The sequence below is a fragment of the Protopterus annectens genome, chromosome 6.part1 (assembly GCF_019279795.1).
Source record: "Protopterus annectens isolate FY-2018-M chromosome 6.part1, PAN1.0, whole genome shotgun sequence".
Classification (NCBI taxonomy): Eukaryota; Metazoa; Chordata; order Ceratodontiformes; family Protopteridae; genus Protopterus; species Protopterus annectens.
The window spans coordinates 330,699,638-330,717,347 of NC_056738.1; the positions used below are offsets into that span (position 1 = coordinate 330,699,638).

At 43.3% G+C, this 17,710-nt stretch overlaps 1 protein-coding gene across 1 annotated transcript in view; it reads left to right on the forward strand.

The window, feature by feature from the left end:
* The window catches only part of E4F1 (E4F transcription factor 1), a 483,878-nt gene that overhangs the window by 66,263 nt on the left and 399,905 nt on the right, over positions 1–17,710 (forward strand). Inside the window, exons 3-4 of the mRNA XM_044075747.1 lie at positions 9,522–9,606; positions 16,628–16,833. Coding sequence (XP_043931682.1) covers positions 9,522–9,606; positions 16,628–16,833 — 291 coding nt within the window. The remainder of the gene's footprint in view (positions 1–9,521; positions 9,607–16,627; positions 16,834–17,710) is intronic.

Consider the following 17,710-nt stretch of genomic DNA (forward strand, 5'->3'; position numbering starts at 1 on the left):
AAGACATAACTTCTTTATCTGATGTTGTTAATCTTCATTCCATTCATCACTGATGGGACAGAGTCCCTTGTGCCACTTGGGCGGCTGTTTTGGAAGAATATTCCTGAGCACCATTGAGCCAAATGAAGCTCTTCCCCTGGAGACCAGATCCAATTTGTAATGAGTAATAAAAGTATGAGGAGTAGCTCATAGCTGCAGGCTCAAAGGGAGGCAGTGTTAAAGATTGTAAGACTAGTGTTAGACTCCATGATTCTATGGGCTGATTAATTGGAGGTGTGGAGCGATAGACTCCTTTCAAAAAGGTTTTGCTTAGGTGATGGGAAATTAAGGAGGAGTCACCAAAACCATTATGAAAGTTTGAAATGGCAGGTAAATTAACTCGTACCTCCCTGGACTACATGAAGAGAGACATGGAAGAGCTCTTGGATCATGTGGCCCAGGCAGATATGACCCTAGCCCTGAGTAGCATCCTGCCTTCACCCAGAATTATACCACAATATAAGGACAAAATGATTGACTTCAACAATTGGCTAAGCTTCTGATGTTATTCAGAGGGGATCCAGTATCCCTGTCTGCCTGGGACAACATGATCGACAGACCACGATGCTTTGCCAGAGATGGTCAGCACCTGTTGCCCCTGGGATTCAGGTTATTGGCTAAAGCTCTTGCCACCCCTATAGTGTCCTTTTTAGGCAAAGTTCAAAGGACAAAACCACCACCGTAACAGGTACAAGCATGCAAAATCTGAAGGTAATACTACTCAATGCTAGAAGTCTAAACCTCAAAATGCACTCTCTCGAGGCACTCCTAAAAATGGAGAACATTGATATCTGTGCAGTAACTGAGACCTGGTTCAAGGCTCCAGAGAGCACCCCTGCAATACCAGGCTACAACTCTTACCACACTTTTCGGCCACCAAACCAGGATCGAAACACTAAAGGTAGAGGAGTGTCCATATTCACCAAGGATATTCACACCACCAGGCTAGTTGCCCAACACAATGTGTCTGAAATTCTCCAGGTGCAACTAACACTAGGTAAGACAGCAATCCAAATTTTAGCTTGCTACAGATCCCCCACCATGCCCCAAGATTCTCACTACACCTTTCTAAACATACTGGAAAATATTAAGATACAACCAAACACCCTAATACTGGGTGATTTCAACTACCCTGCCATTAACTGGGAAAACTAGTCGTATACCAACACCTTTGCTCAACGGTTCTTGGAATTCATAAATTCCAATGCCCTGGATCAACTAATCCGTAGTCCCACCAGGGGCTACAATATCCAAGACCTGGTCATTACCAACATGGGAAATCGATGCTCCACACCTATGGTCACCCCCTCGTTGGTCAGGTCAGACCATAAGCTAATCACCCTTAACATCCACATCCCACCCCCACCCCCCAGTAAGGAAACCTCCATAAAAAACTTCTCCAAAGCCAACTTCATGCTACTCAAGTCAGAAGTGACAAACGTTATGACACCCATGCAGAAGGGAACTGAAAGTTTAACTGCTGAGTTTTACACTAAGGCACTGTACGAGCACATCCACTCATGCATGAATCGTGCCATCCCAAATAGAACCAAGATGCTCTCCTCCAAAAAAAGGAAGCCAATCTGGTGGTTCCCTGCCATAAACAAACTTTACAACAAAAGGAAGAAACTGTTGCAGAAAAGAGGAAAATCCCAGGATGCAAAAAACTCCCTTACTAGCCTCAGTAAGAAGCTGAGATCCCTCATAAAATCCTCCAAAGCTAGTTACGAAAATAAAATTGCCAATGATTCCAAAGACAACCACAAGGCATTCTATAACTATGTCAAGAATCTAAATGGCAATGCTCAGGTCTGCTCTGAGCTACAACAGAATGGCATTAAATATACTGATCCCAAGGATATTGCCAATATCCTAGCAGATCGATTCATTGCCAACTTCACCCCCCTCTCACCCCCTAAATGGCCCATCTCAATATGGAAAGATTGCCAAATTCCGGTAATAATGGCCACACAGGTAAAAAAAACGCACTCTCCAAAGCTAAAAATACAGCATCCATGGGACCAGATGACATCCTGGGCTGTGTACTACATGAATTACAAAATGAACTGGCACCTCACCTAAGTGTCATGTTTAATCATACCCTCATGTCAGGCTTCATGCCCACTGAGTGATGCACAGCTACAGTTATCCCACTCCACAAGGGGGGATCCACCTTGGATCCCGGGAACTACCGCCCCATCAGTCTGACGAGCCTGATCCGCAAGGCCATGGAATGTATTATCATGGAACTTTATAAACAAAGACATTGGCAACCTTCAAAACACTGGACCCCACCCAGTTTGGGTTCGTGAAGGGCTGATCTTGTCTTCTGAACCTGATTGACTTCTTCAAATTAGTCCCCAGAGCCGTGGACGAGGGTAAGGCAGCCCACACAGCCTATCTGGACCTCGCCAAGGCCTTTGACACCATCCCCCACTTTGGAATCATAGATAAACTTACTAAGTTGACCAGACTTACCAGACTGTAAAAGTAGCCGACTCCAAATCCAGCTCCAGACAAGTGACAAGTGGAGTACCTCAAGGTTCAGTCCTGGGACTACTCTTGTTTGGCATCTACTTCTCTGAAGTACAGGCCAACACTAAGGGACTGTGGCTAACAAAGTTCGCAGATGACTGCAAACTGGGAGCCATTATTGAATCCCCAGATGATGTGGATATTCTGCAAAAAGGGCCTTACAGAAACAGTTGCTTGGTGCCAGAGCCATGGGCTCAAGCTTAATGCCAAGAAATGTATAGTTATCCCATTTGGTAAAAACCATGTACCCATGAATTACCACATAGGTGGCAATACATTAAACACCGAAAGTGTGATGAGAGACTTAGGGACACAGGTGGACAGTGGTCTCACCTTCGATAACCACATCGCCACAGCAGTCAGGAAATCCTTCTTGATGATTGGATGGAGATAGGAAATTCACCTTGGGGATCACATCAGTCGCCCTGCTAGACAGGGGTCCAGGGAAGTAAATGTTGCGGGAAGAAATATCCAGGGAATTGCTATGGCTAGGCTTGTATAGGCCCTAGGGCCGCTAGCCTAGTACCAACCTATGAACCTATAAGCTGGGCATTAATCCCTACATCACTCGATGGGTTGCCAACTGGCTTACTGACAGGACCCACACTGTAAAAGTAGCTGACTCCAAATCCAGCTCCAGACAAGTGACAAGGCAGGGTTCAGTCCTGGGACCCCTCTTGTTTGGCATTTACTTCTCTGAAGTACAGGTCAACACTAAGGGACTCTGGCTAACAAAGTTTGCAGATGACTGCAAACTGGGAGTCATTATTGAATCCCCAAATGATGTGGATACTCTACAAAAGGGCCTTACAGAAACAGATGCTTGGTGCCAGAGCCATGGGCTCAAACTCAATGCCAAGAAATGTATAGTTATCCTCTTTGGGAAAAAACACCTACCCGTGAATTACCTCATAGGTGGCAGTACACTAAACGCTGAAAGTGTGATAAGAGATTTAGGGACACAGGTGGACAGTGGTCTTGTCTTCAATAACCACATTGCCACAGCAGTCAGGAAATCCTTCTATGTGGCACACCTCATCACTAAGGGCTTTTTATCCAGAAAAAACAAGATCATTGTCCCACTGTACTCATCCCTCATTAGACCCATTATAGAATACAACGCCCCATTTGGTATGTACCTCTCAAGACTAGCAACAACTGGAAAGGCCGCAGAAATACCTCACTAAAAGAATCACAGGCTTAAATCAGATGCCCTATGCTGGCCGCTTTTAAAAAACTCCAGCTATACTCTGTCGCACATCATCTACTCAGAGGTGATCTCTGCTTAACATACAAGGCCATGTCAAACCCTGAGCTGTTGTATATGCTCCAGTTAAAGAAATCCCAATCCTTCAGAGCCACACGCTCCAGGAATCTAAACCTTGTCATCACAATAAACAAAACATGCTGGAGGGATAGGTTCCTGACACAGAGACTCCCCACACTCTGGAATAGACTGCCCATACATGTCAAGCAGAGCACCTCTTTGGCCCTCTTCAAAAGGAACCTTGACAATTGGATGGGAGAAAGGAAATTCACCCCAGGGATCACGTCAGTCGCCCTGCTGGACAGGGGTCCTGGGAAGTAAATAGTGTGGGAAGAAATAGCCAGGGAATTGTTATGGCTAGGCTTGTATAGGCCCTAGGGCCGATAGCCTAGTACCAACCTATTAACATATAAGTAGTTGTTGCATTTGTGGTTGGACGGGGAGGCGAATAGATCACAGCAAGGCTGACCCTAAGGGCTGAAAATCTTTACAGCTATGTTGGAGTTAAGGGACCACTCGTGAGGCAGGAGAATGCATCTGCTCAACTTGTCTGCAATCATGTTGGAATTCCCCAGGATATGCATTGCTGTCAGAAAGCAGTTGGAAGCTATCGCCCATTGCCAAACTCTCATGGCCTCTCGACATAGAAGGTAGGACTTGGTTCCTCCTTGTTTGTTTTTATACCAAACTACTGACATGTTGTCTGATTAGAATGCTTGCAACGCCAAAAATACTGCCCTCAGTTGTAGAACATTTATATGCAGATTGACCTCTATCTATATCGGACCATGTGCCTTAGACTGTTATTCCCTGAAAATGACCCCCGCACCCTGTCAGGGAAGCATCCGTGGTCACAGTGGCACTGGGCTGAGAGGGGTCGGCTCCAGTGTTTTGTCTTTGACTTCATCCACCATGTTAGGGTTTGCTTGCATCGATTTGTTATACAAATCTGGAAAGTCAAAGGATGACGGTTTGGCTACCACTGTGTTAAAAGCCATTGTAGGAGTCTCATGTCAAGCCTTGCAAGGGGTACTATTGGTATTGCTGCTGCTGTTGAACTTAACAGCTGCAGGACCTCTCTAGCTGAAACCACGTTGTGGCAGAGTATCTCTTGGAGCTGTTTCCTTATTCTTGGTAGCCTGTGATGTGGGAGAGAGATTAAGCAAGAACGGGTATTGAAAATCACCCCTATAAATTCCAAACATTGGGCTGGAGTCAGATTGGATTTCTCCCAGTTTATAGAGATTCCCTGAAGATTTGCCAAAGAGAGGGTGTAATACAAGTATGTTACCAGTAGGTGCTTGGTGGGGGTGGTAAGGAGCCAATCATCTAAATATGGAAACACCTGGAATCCTTGTAGTCTCAAGTGAACTGTCATTACTGCCATGCATTTGGTGAACACTCTGGGGGCTGTAGAGAGAGCAAAGGGCAGAGTGCGGAATTAGTAATGATTGCCTCCCAGCCGGAAGCAAAGAAATCTTCTGGAGCATTTGTCCATTTTGATGTGGTAGTACGCATCCCTGAGGTCTATCGAGCACATCCACTTGCCTTCCTCTAGAAAGGGGAGGATGGACTGAACAGTGACCATCCGGAATTTCAAACTTGTTTAAACTGCTGAAGTCCAAAATTGGTCTCCAATCCCCTGTCTTTTTTAGGCAGCAGAAAGAATCTTGAGTAGAATCCGTATCCGATCTGGTCTTGTGGGACTTTTTATATGACTCTTTTTTTGATACAGCTTTTCTATCTGTAGAGCTGCTTCTTCCCTTAGACTGGGTGGAACGTCCGGAATTTGTTTTGGTGGCTTTGGGTAGGAATCAAATGGAATTTGGTAACCTCTGGTTATTATCTTCTGCACCCAAGAATCGGTGGTAATTAATAGCCAGGCATTGAGGTGCAGAGAAAGATATCCCCTGACTGCTTCCAGAGGAAAGCAATTGGGCTGCTCTACAGGAGTGCTGGTAGGGTTGTACAGAGAATGAATCTGTAGAACCCTGATTATGTGGACCCCCTCTGCCTCTGTAGGGGTGTCTTCCAGAAGAGTTGCTCCCTCTGCCTCTGGGGGTGAACTCTCCATGTGTGTCACGAAAAGGACACTGAGAGTTTTTGTGGCACAATTTTACACTTCTCTGGTTCCTGGAGAAGGAACGCTGAGGAGCGGAAAAACGTACACCAACAGGAGACAGGGTCTTGCCATCCTGATTGCACCTCAGTAGCGTGTTCTTCACTTTAGGGCAAACAGGGAAGATGCTTCCACTGGAGCGTTAAGGAAGGAAGACTTAAAAGGATCCATGACGTCACAAAGGCATATTCAGGAGTGACATCTCATAACTTCATCTGAACCCGCAGCTCTTGCTGCCCCTTCGGTTGCATGTGAAATTAACCTCATGAATGAATTACATATTGATTCCAGGGTTGCTAGCTGCAAGGCTACCTTGTCATTTACCTCGTTAGACACCTGTCCTGATAGAGTACCAGAGAGTTCAGAGATTAGGTCTCTCTGGAGTCTGGTGAAATGTGCTAGGTAGTTCAAGGACCGAATTGCCAAGGTCAATGAACCAAAAATTTGCTTCCCCAATCTATCCACCACTCAGGACTCTTTGTTAGGTGGGTGAACAATGTGGCTCTCCTCACCGAGCTCTTTCTTTGTGGCCACTGCCACCACCATCGCATCTACTGGTAAACCTTTGGACCAATGTGGGTTTTCATCAGGGGGAGAGAGAATCTTGTCTGGTCTCCTTGGGATTGCCTCAACAGAGTCAGGGTTCTTCCAGGTGTGCTACACCACAAGCTGAGCTAGCTCATCTGCAGGCGGGGTCATCCAAGAGGTAGATGGTTCAGCACAAAAAGCCTGCAGGAAAACGGATTCCTCAGAGGAAGGATTTTTGAGCTTCCAATCACCCCTCTGTTTCAGTATTTCAAGGATGTCTCCAAAGGAAACCTCTTCAGGGGGTGATCATGGGGACCCTTCCCCTTCATTGTAAACATTATCTTCTGTAAGGGACTCCTCGGGGGAGTCCATGTGCTTCCTCTTGCATGATTTCTTCCTTGGAACTTCCTCAGCAGTAGCTTCTGAGGAGGACCCGGAGGAAAGGGCACCCTGCAATAGGATCTCCTGGGGCTCTCGTGCTTAGTGTCCTGGGACAGTGGCCTGTGACAACTGCAGCTCAGGGGGAGGACACGGTTGGGGTTCCGGTGCCACAGGCTTGCCTACAGAGGCAAGGGCCCTCTCCATTGCTGGGAACGCAGGGCCACCTGAAGAGGGGGGTCCGAGTTCGAAACCAAGAAGGACAACCTCTGAACCAGGGTCACACCCTGCTTCGTTGAGCCCTCTCCCAAGAATGGAGCCTCAAGAGGGATCAGTACCGACAGGCCTCCTGACACCGTAGATGGCACTTTAGACACGGTTGGAACCAAACTCAGTACTGAGAAGCCTGTAGTCCAATCCTAGGTCTGAGGAAGACCTAGTTCCTAAGGAGCCAAAGGCCAAAGGGTCGGCTCCGGGGCCAAAATGAGATCCACTATTGTCACCGAAGCTGTGGGTGCCGAAAGAGGCATTGGTGTTGTGGGCTTCAAAACCTGCAAGGAGGTCGAAGGAGGAGAGTAAGATGGAGTCCGTGAAGCAATATTTCCAGGTCCAAGAAGGGATTGGGTTTTTGAATCTGTAGGAATCCCCCTGGCTGTCAGCAGTTAGTCCACAAGGTGCACCATATCTAGTTCGGAGAGGCTCCTGGTGGATCTCGTGGATATCCCCAACGTGGACGCTGATTGCTCTAAGAAGGGGCTATATACCTGCCCCAAGAAGGGGTCCACAGATGGGGAATATCGTGTCCTTGCTTGAGTGTCTAATGGCACCACCGTCTTTTCTTCAGTTTTGAGACGATCAAGGGAGGGGTCTCCACCTGAGTGAGTGGAATCTTTGGAAGGCTCAGTGCCGAGATCGGTGTGGAGGTCAAAATCTGCGATTTAGGTATAGCCGGTGCCGTAGATGGTTTTGTTGCCAAAGGAGGTGCCAACGATATTGTAGTAGGCGGTATTGAAATCCATGCCATAGAAACTAAAGAAAAAATGTATCCAGCCTCCGCTAAAGGTGTTGAAGACAAAAAGAAGAAAACTGCAAGACAAGACTTCATAACACCACCATGGCTGTTCTTCACTTCAGTGATTCTGTCCTTAAGAGTCAAGACTCCAAGGCATACGAAATCTTAAGGACAGAATCACTGAAGTGGAGAACAGCTGTGGTGGTGGTGTTACGAAGTCTTGCTTTGCATGCCATAGAAACTGGTTTCTGGTCTGGAACGGAAAGTTTCGCCGGTTTAGGTTGTTTCCTTCTCACCAAAGGGTGAGGAGGGAACTGAATGTGGCCTCTTTTTCTCTTTCTCTTTCCTAGGAGGAGGTGAACCCTATGATGCAGAGAGAGCCTCTGAAAAGGGCAATTTAAGAAGGCCCTTTAGTATCAACTTATTCTTTCTTTCATTCAACGTACGGGAACTAAAAACCTGATGAATAGAGCAAAGCGGTTGAACAGAGAGATGAGGCACTCCCAAACAATACACACAGTCATCATGAGTGTCACTATTTGGCATTTTTCTCCCACACTTTAGACATTGTTTGAAGCCTGAAGTGCCCTTTTTTCAGACATGTTAAATTACCAGTACTATCAAAGGCAGAGCAAAGAAACAAGTAAATACAATAAAATATTAATATTAATATTATATAAACAAAGGCAAAGAACCAGAAGGAAAAATACCAGCAATGGTACTAGAAGATTACCACAGCAGGTAGGGAAGAAGGGTGTGTACCAGTGATGGTATAAAGATTACCAACAGGTAGTTTGACAGGAAAGTTTTGGAAGAGAGGGTAGAAACCTGGCGATAGTTTTAAAAGGGTAGAAACGAATAAAATAACAGATGAATAAATTATCAAGACTTTCCAATAAGTAATATATATCAAAAAATTTAAGACTTGGCTGAGAGCTATCTTGAACACGGTTGCACAGCAAACAAGATCTGAGGTAACGGGGAAGTGTATCATGGGTAAAAGCTTAGCTCGAGAGTTTTTGGCTGGGACAAGTTTGGTATAAGGCCGGCTCAGTTTCGAGGATGGAACCGATAACATCAGTGAAATGGAATGAAGATTAACAACATCAGATCTATTTTTTTCCATCTCGTTTACATTGTAATTCAGGTACACTCTTCAAACTCGTTTGACCATCTTGGAACATGGGTGGATGATTCCCTCTTGTTTGACCATCTTGGAACATGGATGGTTGGTTATCTCTTGTTTCATCATCTTGGAACATGGATGGACGGTTCCCTCTCGTTTGACCATTTTTGGACATGGTTGGATGGTTCCCTGTCATTTCACCATCATGAGACATGGGTGGGTGGTTCTCTCTTGTTTGACCATTGTGAAACATGAGTGGAAGGTTCCCTCTTCTTTGATCATCTTGGAACATGGGTGGATAGTTCCCTCTCGTTTGACCATCATGTTGCAGTGGTGATTAGAAAGACCTTGTATCTTGCTTAGGTCATTACAAAAGGTGTATCTTTCAGATCAAGAGTAGTACATTTTTAATTCACCAGTTGTATGTAATGGAGAATAAGTAATTATAAATTCAGGGTTTTAGTAGTATAATTAGCCAGCTCCATTTTATATCTTGTTTTCTGTTCTTTTATGGTAGACTCTACATACAAGTGAAGACTCTGTTACCGTTACCCAGCTGGTTGTTGAAGCACTACCAGAACTCAGTAATGCATCAACTGCTGGTGAGTTATATATACTTGTCAAGATCTGCTAACTGTGTATGCAATGCAAAGAAAAAAAATGTCAGCAGTTATTATTATTGGCTTGTAGTAGAGCTGAAATGCACTAGGTGGTTAAAATGTATCGACAGAATGATGCATTTTTCAGTGTTTAGCTGTACTAAGCAGCATGTTTATGCCACACACAGGCAGGAATGTGAAAAATGGATAAAGACAAGAAAATAAATTGCCTACCCACTCACCTAACATAGCATTCTAAATGCACCAAAGAATTACTGTCTTAATTTTGACTTGCCAGCTATGTTTATACCTTTTTATTTTATTGCCCACACATCTTTAACCACAGAAGAACATTTGTTGACAAAGCATCTGCTATACACCAGTGAAATAAGTGATCAAACAGATGAAGTAGAATTAAGAAGTCTAAAAAGGTGAAGTTACCTAATTACACTTTATCACTACATGTGTAATGTATACTAAATGAGTGTTTACTAATTATAGGTTATTTTTTTTTCACATTAGAGTGTTCCATCTTATGTTTTGGCCAGAATATGCATGTGTGAAATGTGGGATGAAGTTATCACTGTGTAGACTATTAGATGTACACATCTGATGTGTTCATCTAATGTTCTTTTAAAAATATTCAGCTGATAACAGGAATGACTAGTGAAAGAAGCTTTTCTACTAAAGCATTTAGGTGCAGCACTGTGTACTTTAAACATTCCCAGTTACAAGCATGCTGAACCTGAGACTTCCACCTCTGGAAACAAAAAAAAAGCTTTGATTGAGAGAGAAAAATTTTCCTGTGCTTTATTTGCTGAATGGGACATGGATCAGAACAGTGTCTATAAATATCCAAATACAATGAATTACAGGATCCCGTCTTCAAAGATTACTAGAAACATAACTTGAAGTCCGAGCCCAAAGACAGCTTGGCCTGTGTCTTCACCAAGCAAGATGCAGTGGCAGTTACCTCAGAATTGAAAGTTATTAAACGATGAATGGTGAGGTTAATGACAGAAAAGCTTACTGTAAAAGCACATAAAGCATTATATCATTTAAAGTGTACTGTGAAAGCAGGACAACACTATCCTCTGTTCTTCAAACTCTCTTATTAGATGTATTTGTGCTTTCCACACTGTGGTAGGGAGCAAAACTATACAAAACATTGAAAGCTGGGTACAAGACTAGGTATTTGACTATCATGAATACAATTTTGCTAAGTGCAGGCCTCTGAATTTATACTCTCCATTCTATGAGGTTTATTTTTGGCTCCTTTATTGTGTTTGTAGGATACAGCACCATTTAATAGGGGTTCAGAAAGCTCCATTAAAGCCTTGGTGGCAGAATCCAATAGCATATTTTCTAAATGTCCCATGCAGCAAGTATTTAGTCATTCTAGACTCTAGACTGATCAAAGGGATTAATCAGTAATTAAAACCAATTCATTTTTCTCCCTTCCAGCATTTTTCAGTGTCCATTTTGTGGAAGAGAGTATCTGACACTTTTGTGACCCCTTTTTCATGAAAACTGGATGGGTTAAGGAATTCTGCTACTGTTGTAACTAAAATTCAGTTAAACTGATCTCAGTTTTGTTAAAAGTTAGATTCCACAAACAAGATTCCATGTTAAATCCTAAAGCTGAAAACATACTTCATACATATTGCTAAACTAAAGCCTTTTCCCCTATAGACATGAATTGTAAGCCCAGCTCCTTCTCTTAGAGGGATGAAGCCCTGACTACATCCCAGACAAGTTAGGAGCCACATGTGTGTGGAGGAGACAGGAGTGGGCAGCACATGCCTCGTCCATCCTGCGCTGTACCTGGTAGTCTGGTCTGCTGCATCGTTGGATCCTGCTGAGGAGAAGAGAACAGTGTCCTGCATTTGGATCAGCGACTTGCACTCAGCTCTTGCCAAGCTTCTTTGGAAATAGTCCTACAAAAAGAATGTCTTCCTGGGGAGGGCACATGCTGGAGCTATACAGATCATCCCACAGAAGGGGGGTGGGGCATTGCAAGGATCCTCACTCCAGTAAGTGTGCATTAGGTGCTTTCATGAATCATTTATATGCAGTTGTCAAAATAACTAAATATTGTCTGCAACAAGGTTCAAGTGTGAACTGCTGCAGCTGTCTGAGTAGAGGAGATCTACTGTTTATTAACTTACAGTGCTAAGTAAGCAGCATTTTGTTCTGTGTTGCCATTGTGTTAAGGCTGTGTTGTTAGACTGTACTATTGCTGTTACGTAACCTGCACCCAACTTTTTAGTATTTTTTTAATATCCTTTTCCCTTCCACATCTGTCAGCATCAAGTTTCCTCCCACAGATCTGCAGTCCATCCATTCCTGTATGCAGAGTACCATACCTGCTGCATCTGAGAAGGAGACGATCGGGGATCTGTCATTCAGACAACCCTGCAGGTGTTTATACCCTTGTTGATTGTATGACTATCTGCTGGCTGTTCATAGGTAGTTAGTAGGCATGCAGTCCAGGAGATCATTGAGGACCCAAGCCCATTTTTCCAATTGATGCAAAACACAGTTGAGTTAAGAGACTTGCTTAGAATCGCACAGAAAACAAGCAAATAGAGATTGATGGTATCAAACCCTGGACTACAGGAAGCAACTCATTAACAGCTTAAAGCCTTAATCCTCTTCAATAACTGGAAAGTGTCCTCATCCCAGTGACCTGAGGATCTGGCGTCACACTCCATACTTGGTATTTGTGTTCTACAGTAGAAACTACTGCACACTGCTTCCACCCCTGTAGCCCTCATCATTGAGAACAATGGCTAAAATGTCTTTCTGTTAACCCCTAACCCCACTCTCATGTGACTGACATGATTACCTCATTACTGTGGGGCATTCTGCACCCTCCCAGCTGACACACACACACACACACACACACACACACACACACACACACACACACACACACACACACACACACACACACCATGAAGGATGCCATCACTGACTTGTGAATGCCAGGCCCATGTTTCTGGTATCATTGCAAACCGCCACTTGCATAAAAGCAGTTGGCTGATAGGAAACCACCTGACCCTCTCACCAGGATAGACAGGCCTGCATACGCCACTCACTTCCACAGTCCTTTGCCCAGTTTTTCCAGTGCCTAGGTCAGTGTTCAGTTTCTGTTCATCTGGTTGCAGTTAGAGCTCTATACTTCTGTGCCATTGTGCTTTATTATTTATTTTAAGAAGTTCATCAAAAGTGGGACTTTGGTCTAGTTTACTGACATTAAAAAAATTATGGGTCTTCCCTTTCTACATCCAAACTATTTGCGTGCTCTGGTTGTAGATATTTCACTGGCACATGGGGATCCCACCTCATTTCACTCATGATACAGAGGGTATTGTCCCCCCAGTTAGGAAACTTCACTTCATCCATTTGGAAATTTAAGCTATCTTCTTGCCCTGGTGGTCTTTGAGCTGGAGTTTCATCCTGGCCTTTCTTTACATAGACAGTAGGCCATTATGTGGCATGTAAACAAGCAAGGGGGGCCCAAATTTGTATTCCCTGTTCATGTAGATAGTTTTCATCTATAATGCATAGATGAAGACATCACTTTCCCAGCAGAACACATTGCTGGAGAAGTGAGCAAGGTGGTTTCAATCTCTGACCTGTTTCTCTAGTCCTGTCCTGGAGATTTGAATCCAGAGGTCATATGTAGTCTGGGTCTTCCAGAAGTAGGGCACACACGTATATGAATGTGGTCCTCTCGCTGTGTTATATTGTGGGACAGGGAAAGGGTGAGCTATTGGTGAATATGCTGTCCAGCCAGTAGTACTGGAGATTCCTGTATTCTTTCTTGTCATTCCTCCTTACTCTGCTTCTGTTTGGAAAGCTGAAAGAAGAACGGCCAAACTTCATTCTGCTCAACTCACAATTGAGAAGCGCATATTTTCAGGCACTAGGTTCCTTGTTAATGTAGAAAGCTAACTGATACAGTCCCAAGCGACAGGTGGATAAAAACACCAAAAAAAACAAAAATCCCCCAAAAAGTTGTGATAACAAAGACCAAAGGCTGAGTTTAGCAGTAAAAGTTTTTGTTCTTTTCTTTCGTCCAAATAAAAGAATTCCTCAGAACAACTCAGTTGTTCTGAGGAAGTCTTTTATTTGGACGAAAGCAAAGAATAAAACTTTTTACTGCTAAGTTCAGCTTTTGGTCTTTGTTATCACAAGTTTTTGGAGGATTTTTATTTTTTTTTAATGTAGGAAGCTCTTTCTGTCTTAATCAGCAAGGTTTCCCACATTTGTTGTGGCAGCTGACTCCTTCTCAGGGCCTAGCTGCAGTGGCAGACCCACTTATTCCTGTCATGTTTCCAATTGGAGAGGGGTCTTAGTGTTTATTGAGGCTGATAAGAAGCCTTCTGCTTGTCAGGTCATTGCCTCTACATATGTTAATAGTTACAGGTACTTACTAGGCTATTGATCTGTGACTGTTATACACTTCTTGCCATCTAGTTTTAGTCCATGGTTTTGACACCGGCTGTTTGTTTGAGATAGGTCATTTTGGAGGATTTTGGTGTACTCTGGGAAGTTTATGCTGGCACCAAGTTTTCGGTCATCTGCAAACTTAATCAGCCACCTTTCCTTAACATTAACTTTGACCTCCAAGAAGCACTGAACCTTGGGGTACACTGCTAGTGACAGATATTTTGGAGCAGATAAAGCCACCTGCCTTACTTCCTGAATTCTATTTGTGAGGCAGTTATCTGTCCATTGAGTTGCATAGGGACTGACATTTAGCTGGGAGAGTTTATCTGTGGTACCCGAGTATGGAATGGTGTTGAACACCTTTGCAAAGCCTAGATATGTGGAGTGCACTGTTTTACCCTTGTCCATTGCTTTAGTAACTTTTCAAAGAAGTGGACAAGGTTAAATAGGCAGGAGCTGCCCTTGACAAATCCAAACTGAGTTTGGTCAAGAGTCTGCAGGTTACTTATATCCTTGTATATTAAATCAACAAACAAACAAACTTCAAGGTTACGAAGACAGCATGCACAAACAGTGAGCAGACAATCTCGTCAGTCTCCAAATTCAGTAACCACAGAAGAAAGCAAGAGATCCTTCAAAAGGGAAAGAAAGTGCAGCACTCCTTTAAGGAATTGCTCAACTAGCCAGTGCTTGGCTTCAGTCCTACCAGGTACAAGGGTATGATCAGCAGATTGGCTGATAGATCCACTGTAACAGAGGAATAACATAGACCTAAATCAAAAAAGTGCCAAAGATACACCAGGAACATCTGTGGCTCGAGGCAATGGGTGGGATGTGGTATTGCTCCATTCAAACTGAGATCTTTTTCCATGTCCTTGCAGATGAGACTAGTCAGGCTTATTAATCTATAATTACGTAGTGTATAAATGAAAAAGATCTCAGTTTGAGGGGAGCAATACCGTATCTTACCCATTCATTCTAGTCACAGATGTTCCTGGTGTATCTTTGGCACCTTTTTTGATTTAATGTTATTCCTCCGTTGCAATGCATGTATCAGCCAATTAACTGATCATACCCTTGTAGTTGGTAGGACTAAGACCGAGCACTGGCTGGTCGAGCAGTTCCTTAAAGGAGTGCTGAACTTTTTCTCCTTTTGGAAGGATCTCTTCCTTCCTTCTGTGGTTATTGAATTTGGAGATTGACAGGATTGTCTGCCCACTGTTTGTGCCTGCTGTCTTAGTAAACTTGAAATTTGTTTTTTTTGTAAAACACTGAGAAACATCAACCTCTGCTCACAGGATCTCTGAGCTTCAGGTCCTTTTCTGTAGGGAACCACATCTGTCCTTTAACAAATGTCAGATATTCCTGAGGGAGAACCAGTGTATCCTTCTCTGAGCTGGTCGCTGTTGTCCCCAAACTAGATCTTTCATTGGCCTGTTTTCTTTTCTGGGGCAGAATGTGTTGAGAGACAGAGAGACCGAGAGAGTGTGTGCCCAAAGTACCATGGATGTGTACCACCAGCTCAGGTTTTATCTGACATGGACATGCAGTTTTATAAAGAGAAATTAGCTGTTCATTTCTTTTTAATTAGTGAGGGAAAAGATTGTGGTGTCTTAGCAGACACATTCCAGCAGCTGACAGCCTGATAGAAAATGCTATAGTAGAAATAGACTGCATGATGTCTTCACTGGGGGCATTTGCATTGTGGCTTTGTGTTCTTCACCAAGTATTGTCTTGGTGCTGACCCTTTGTTACAACTGTATTTCATTATTTGGTTGTGCTATGACTTGTTTTCACCCTTGGAATGGTGTTGGGAAGGTTACTTTAGGACCCATCAAGGAGGTCCCATGATTTTAGATTTAACAAATATGGTCTTACCATTTCCCAGTGCTGGAATTCCTGTTAAGGAGGACACGTATGTACTTGAAGATTACTTGTTGGCTTTGTAACAGATGTTAATTGTAATGTTTTGATGTGCAGGAAGGTGGTTGGTGGTCGCTGAGGATGAATTGGTGGGCTTTGGAGTTTGGCACACTTAAAGAGTTGATGCGTGACATTATGCATGATATTGTGGTATGTGACAGAATCTAGCACAGACACCCCTGAGTACATGATCTTTTAATAATTTTGCCTGCCTGTGACTAGTGGAAAGGATGAATCCAACCACAGGACCTCTCAGAGAAGGTCTCCATTAATCAAGGGACATTTTCATCAAATGAGGGTAATTTCCAAATGTGAAGTGACATCAGAGCATGTTATTAAATAGTGTAGCACAAGTAGTGAAGACTTCTGCACAAGAGGGGAGGCTTGTTCCCTATTTCACACTGTTTTCTTTTTTAAAACATTATTTATTACTTGAAAGAAGTGGTACTTTGCTTAAACAGTGCTTAGTCTTTGGACTGTAACTGAGTCCATGTGTACATCAGTTGATATGGTTCAAGTGTAGTTATTTTTCAGGAGGTATGCTTGTAAAATTAAATTGATTTAAGAGCAGTAACGTTTTGCTTTTATTTGATTTACTGTAAGGAAGGAAAAAATCGGTATTTCTTTATGCTCTTTCTGATAGACACAGAGTGCACTAGTGAAACTGCAGCCTCGCAGGAGCAGGTGCTTCACAGTCCTGCGGAGCACAGTGCTGATGAGACTAATGATGATCAGAAGAGTCCTGACAGCATGGAAGAAGAGAGCTCCAAAACAGAGGCACAGCTCAAGATAATCCTCAACGAGGACGGACGTTATGTGTGCCATCTGTGCTGTAAGACCTTTAAAACGGTATAGTTTCAGTTTATTGACTTATTTATTTACTTATTCATTTTTAGTAAATTTTTATTAGTTTGCATTTTTAAGACCACAACCTCAAGCTAATATTCAGTATCTTATGATCCCCTGTAAGCATTTATTCTTTTGCCGAGGTTGAGGGTTGTATATGTACCCATATTGCTGTTATACTGTGAATGAAGCTTTTAAAATTATACCCTCTTTTTAAGTGACCCTCCCTTCCCGATGCTTCACGTGCAGTTATGACATCAGTGTGGTTCCATATATGTTTGCACAGTCATGTCCCACTTCAGAAATATGCCAGTGTCAAATGCTTCTTTTACTTTGCATGCTATCACTTGTGTAGTCTTCACATGGGGCTGATGAGCAGTGCAAATACCCCCACAAAGCACACACAGACACACACAACACACACACACTTAACAGAGGACAGCTCAGTACTCAGGTCACTCTATTTGAACCCACATCATCAGCATTGCCGATTAAACACAGTCCATCTATACCAGCTGGTGGCACGTGATTAGTCCTTGTGCTTGAAGTGAAAAGGCGACATAGACTGTTTGTTTTTTCGGGGGACCACTAAGATTTTTAGTATAATTAGTACAAGTGCCTTACTCAGATGACTGTACTGGAGTAAGTACAGTTAAGAATTGTAATTATTACATTTTGTAACTGAGTAGGTCCAGCCGGTGTAAGAACCTTTTTTTAACAACAGTACTAATAAAAGTCATACATCACAATATCAGCACATATTTGGCTCCCTGTTGAAATCGGCACTCAAAATGCTGAATACAGACCAGTCCAAAAAAAAAAAAGCATCCCATAGAGTAGAATATCAAATCTCGAAGATTGTGCTTCTCTTTTAAACTTC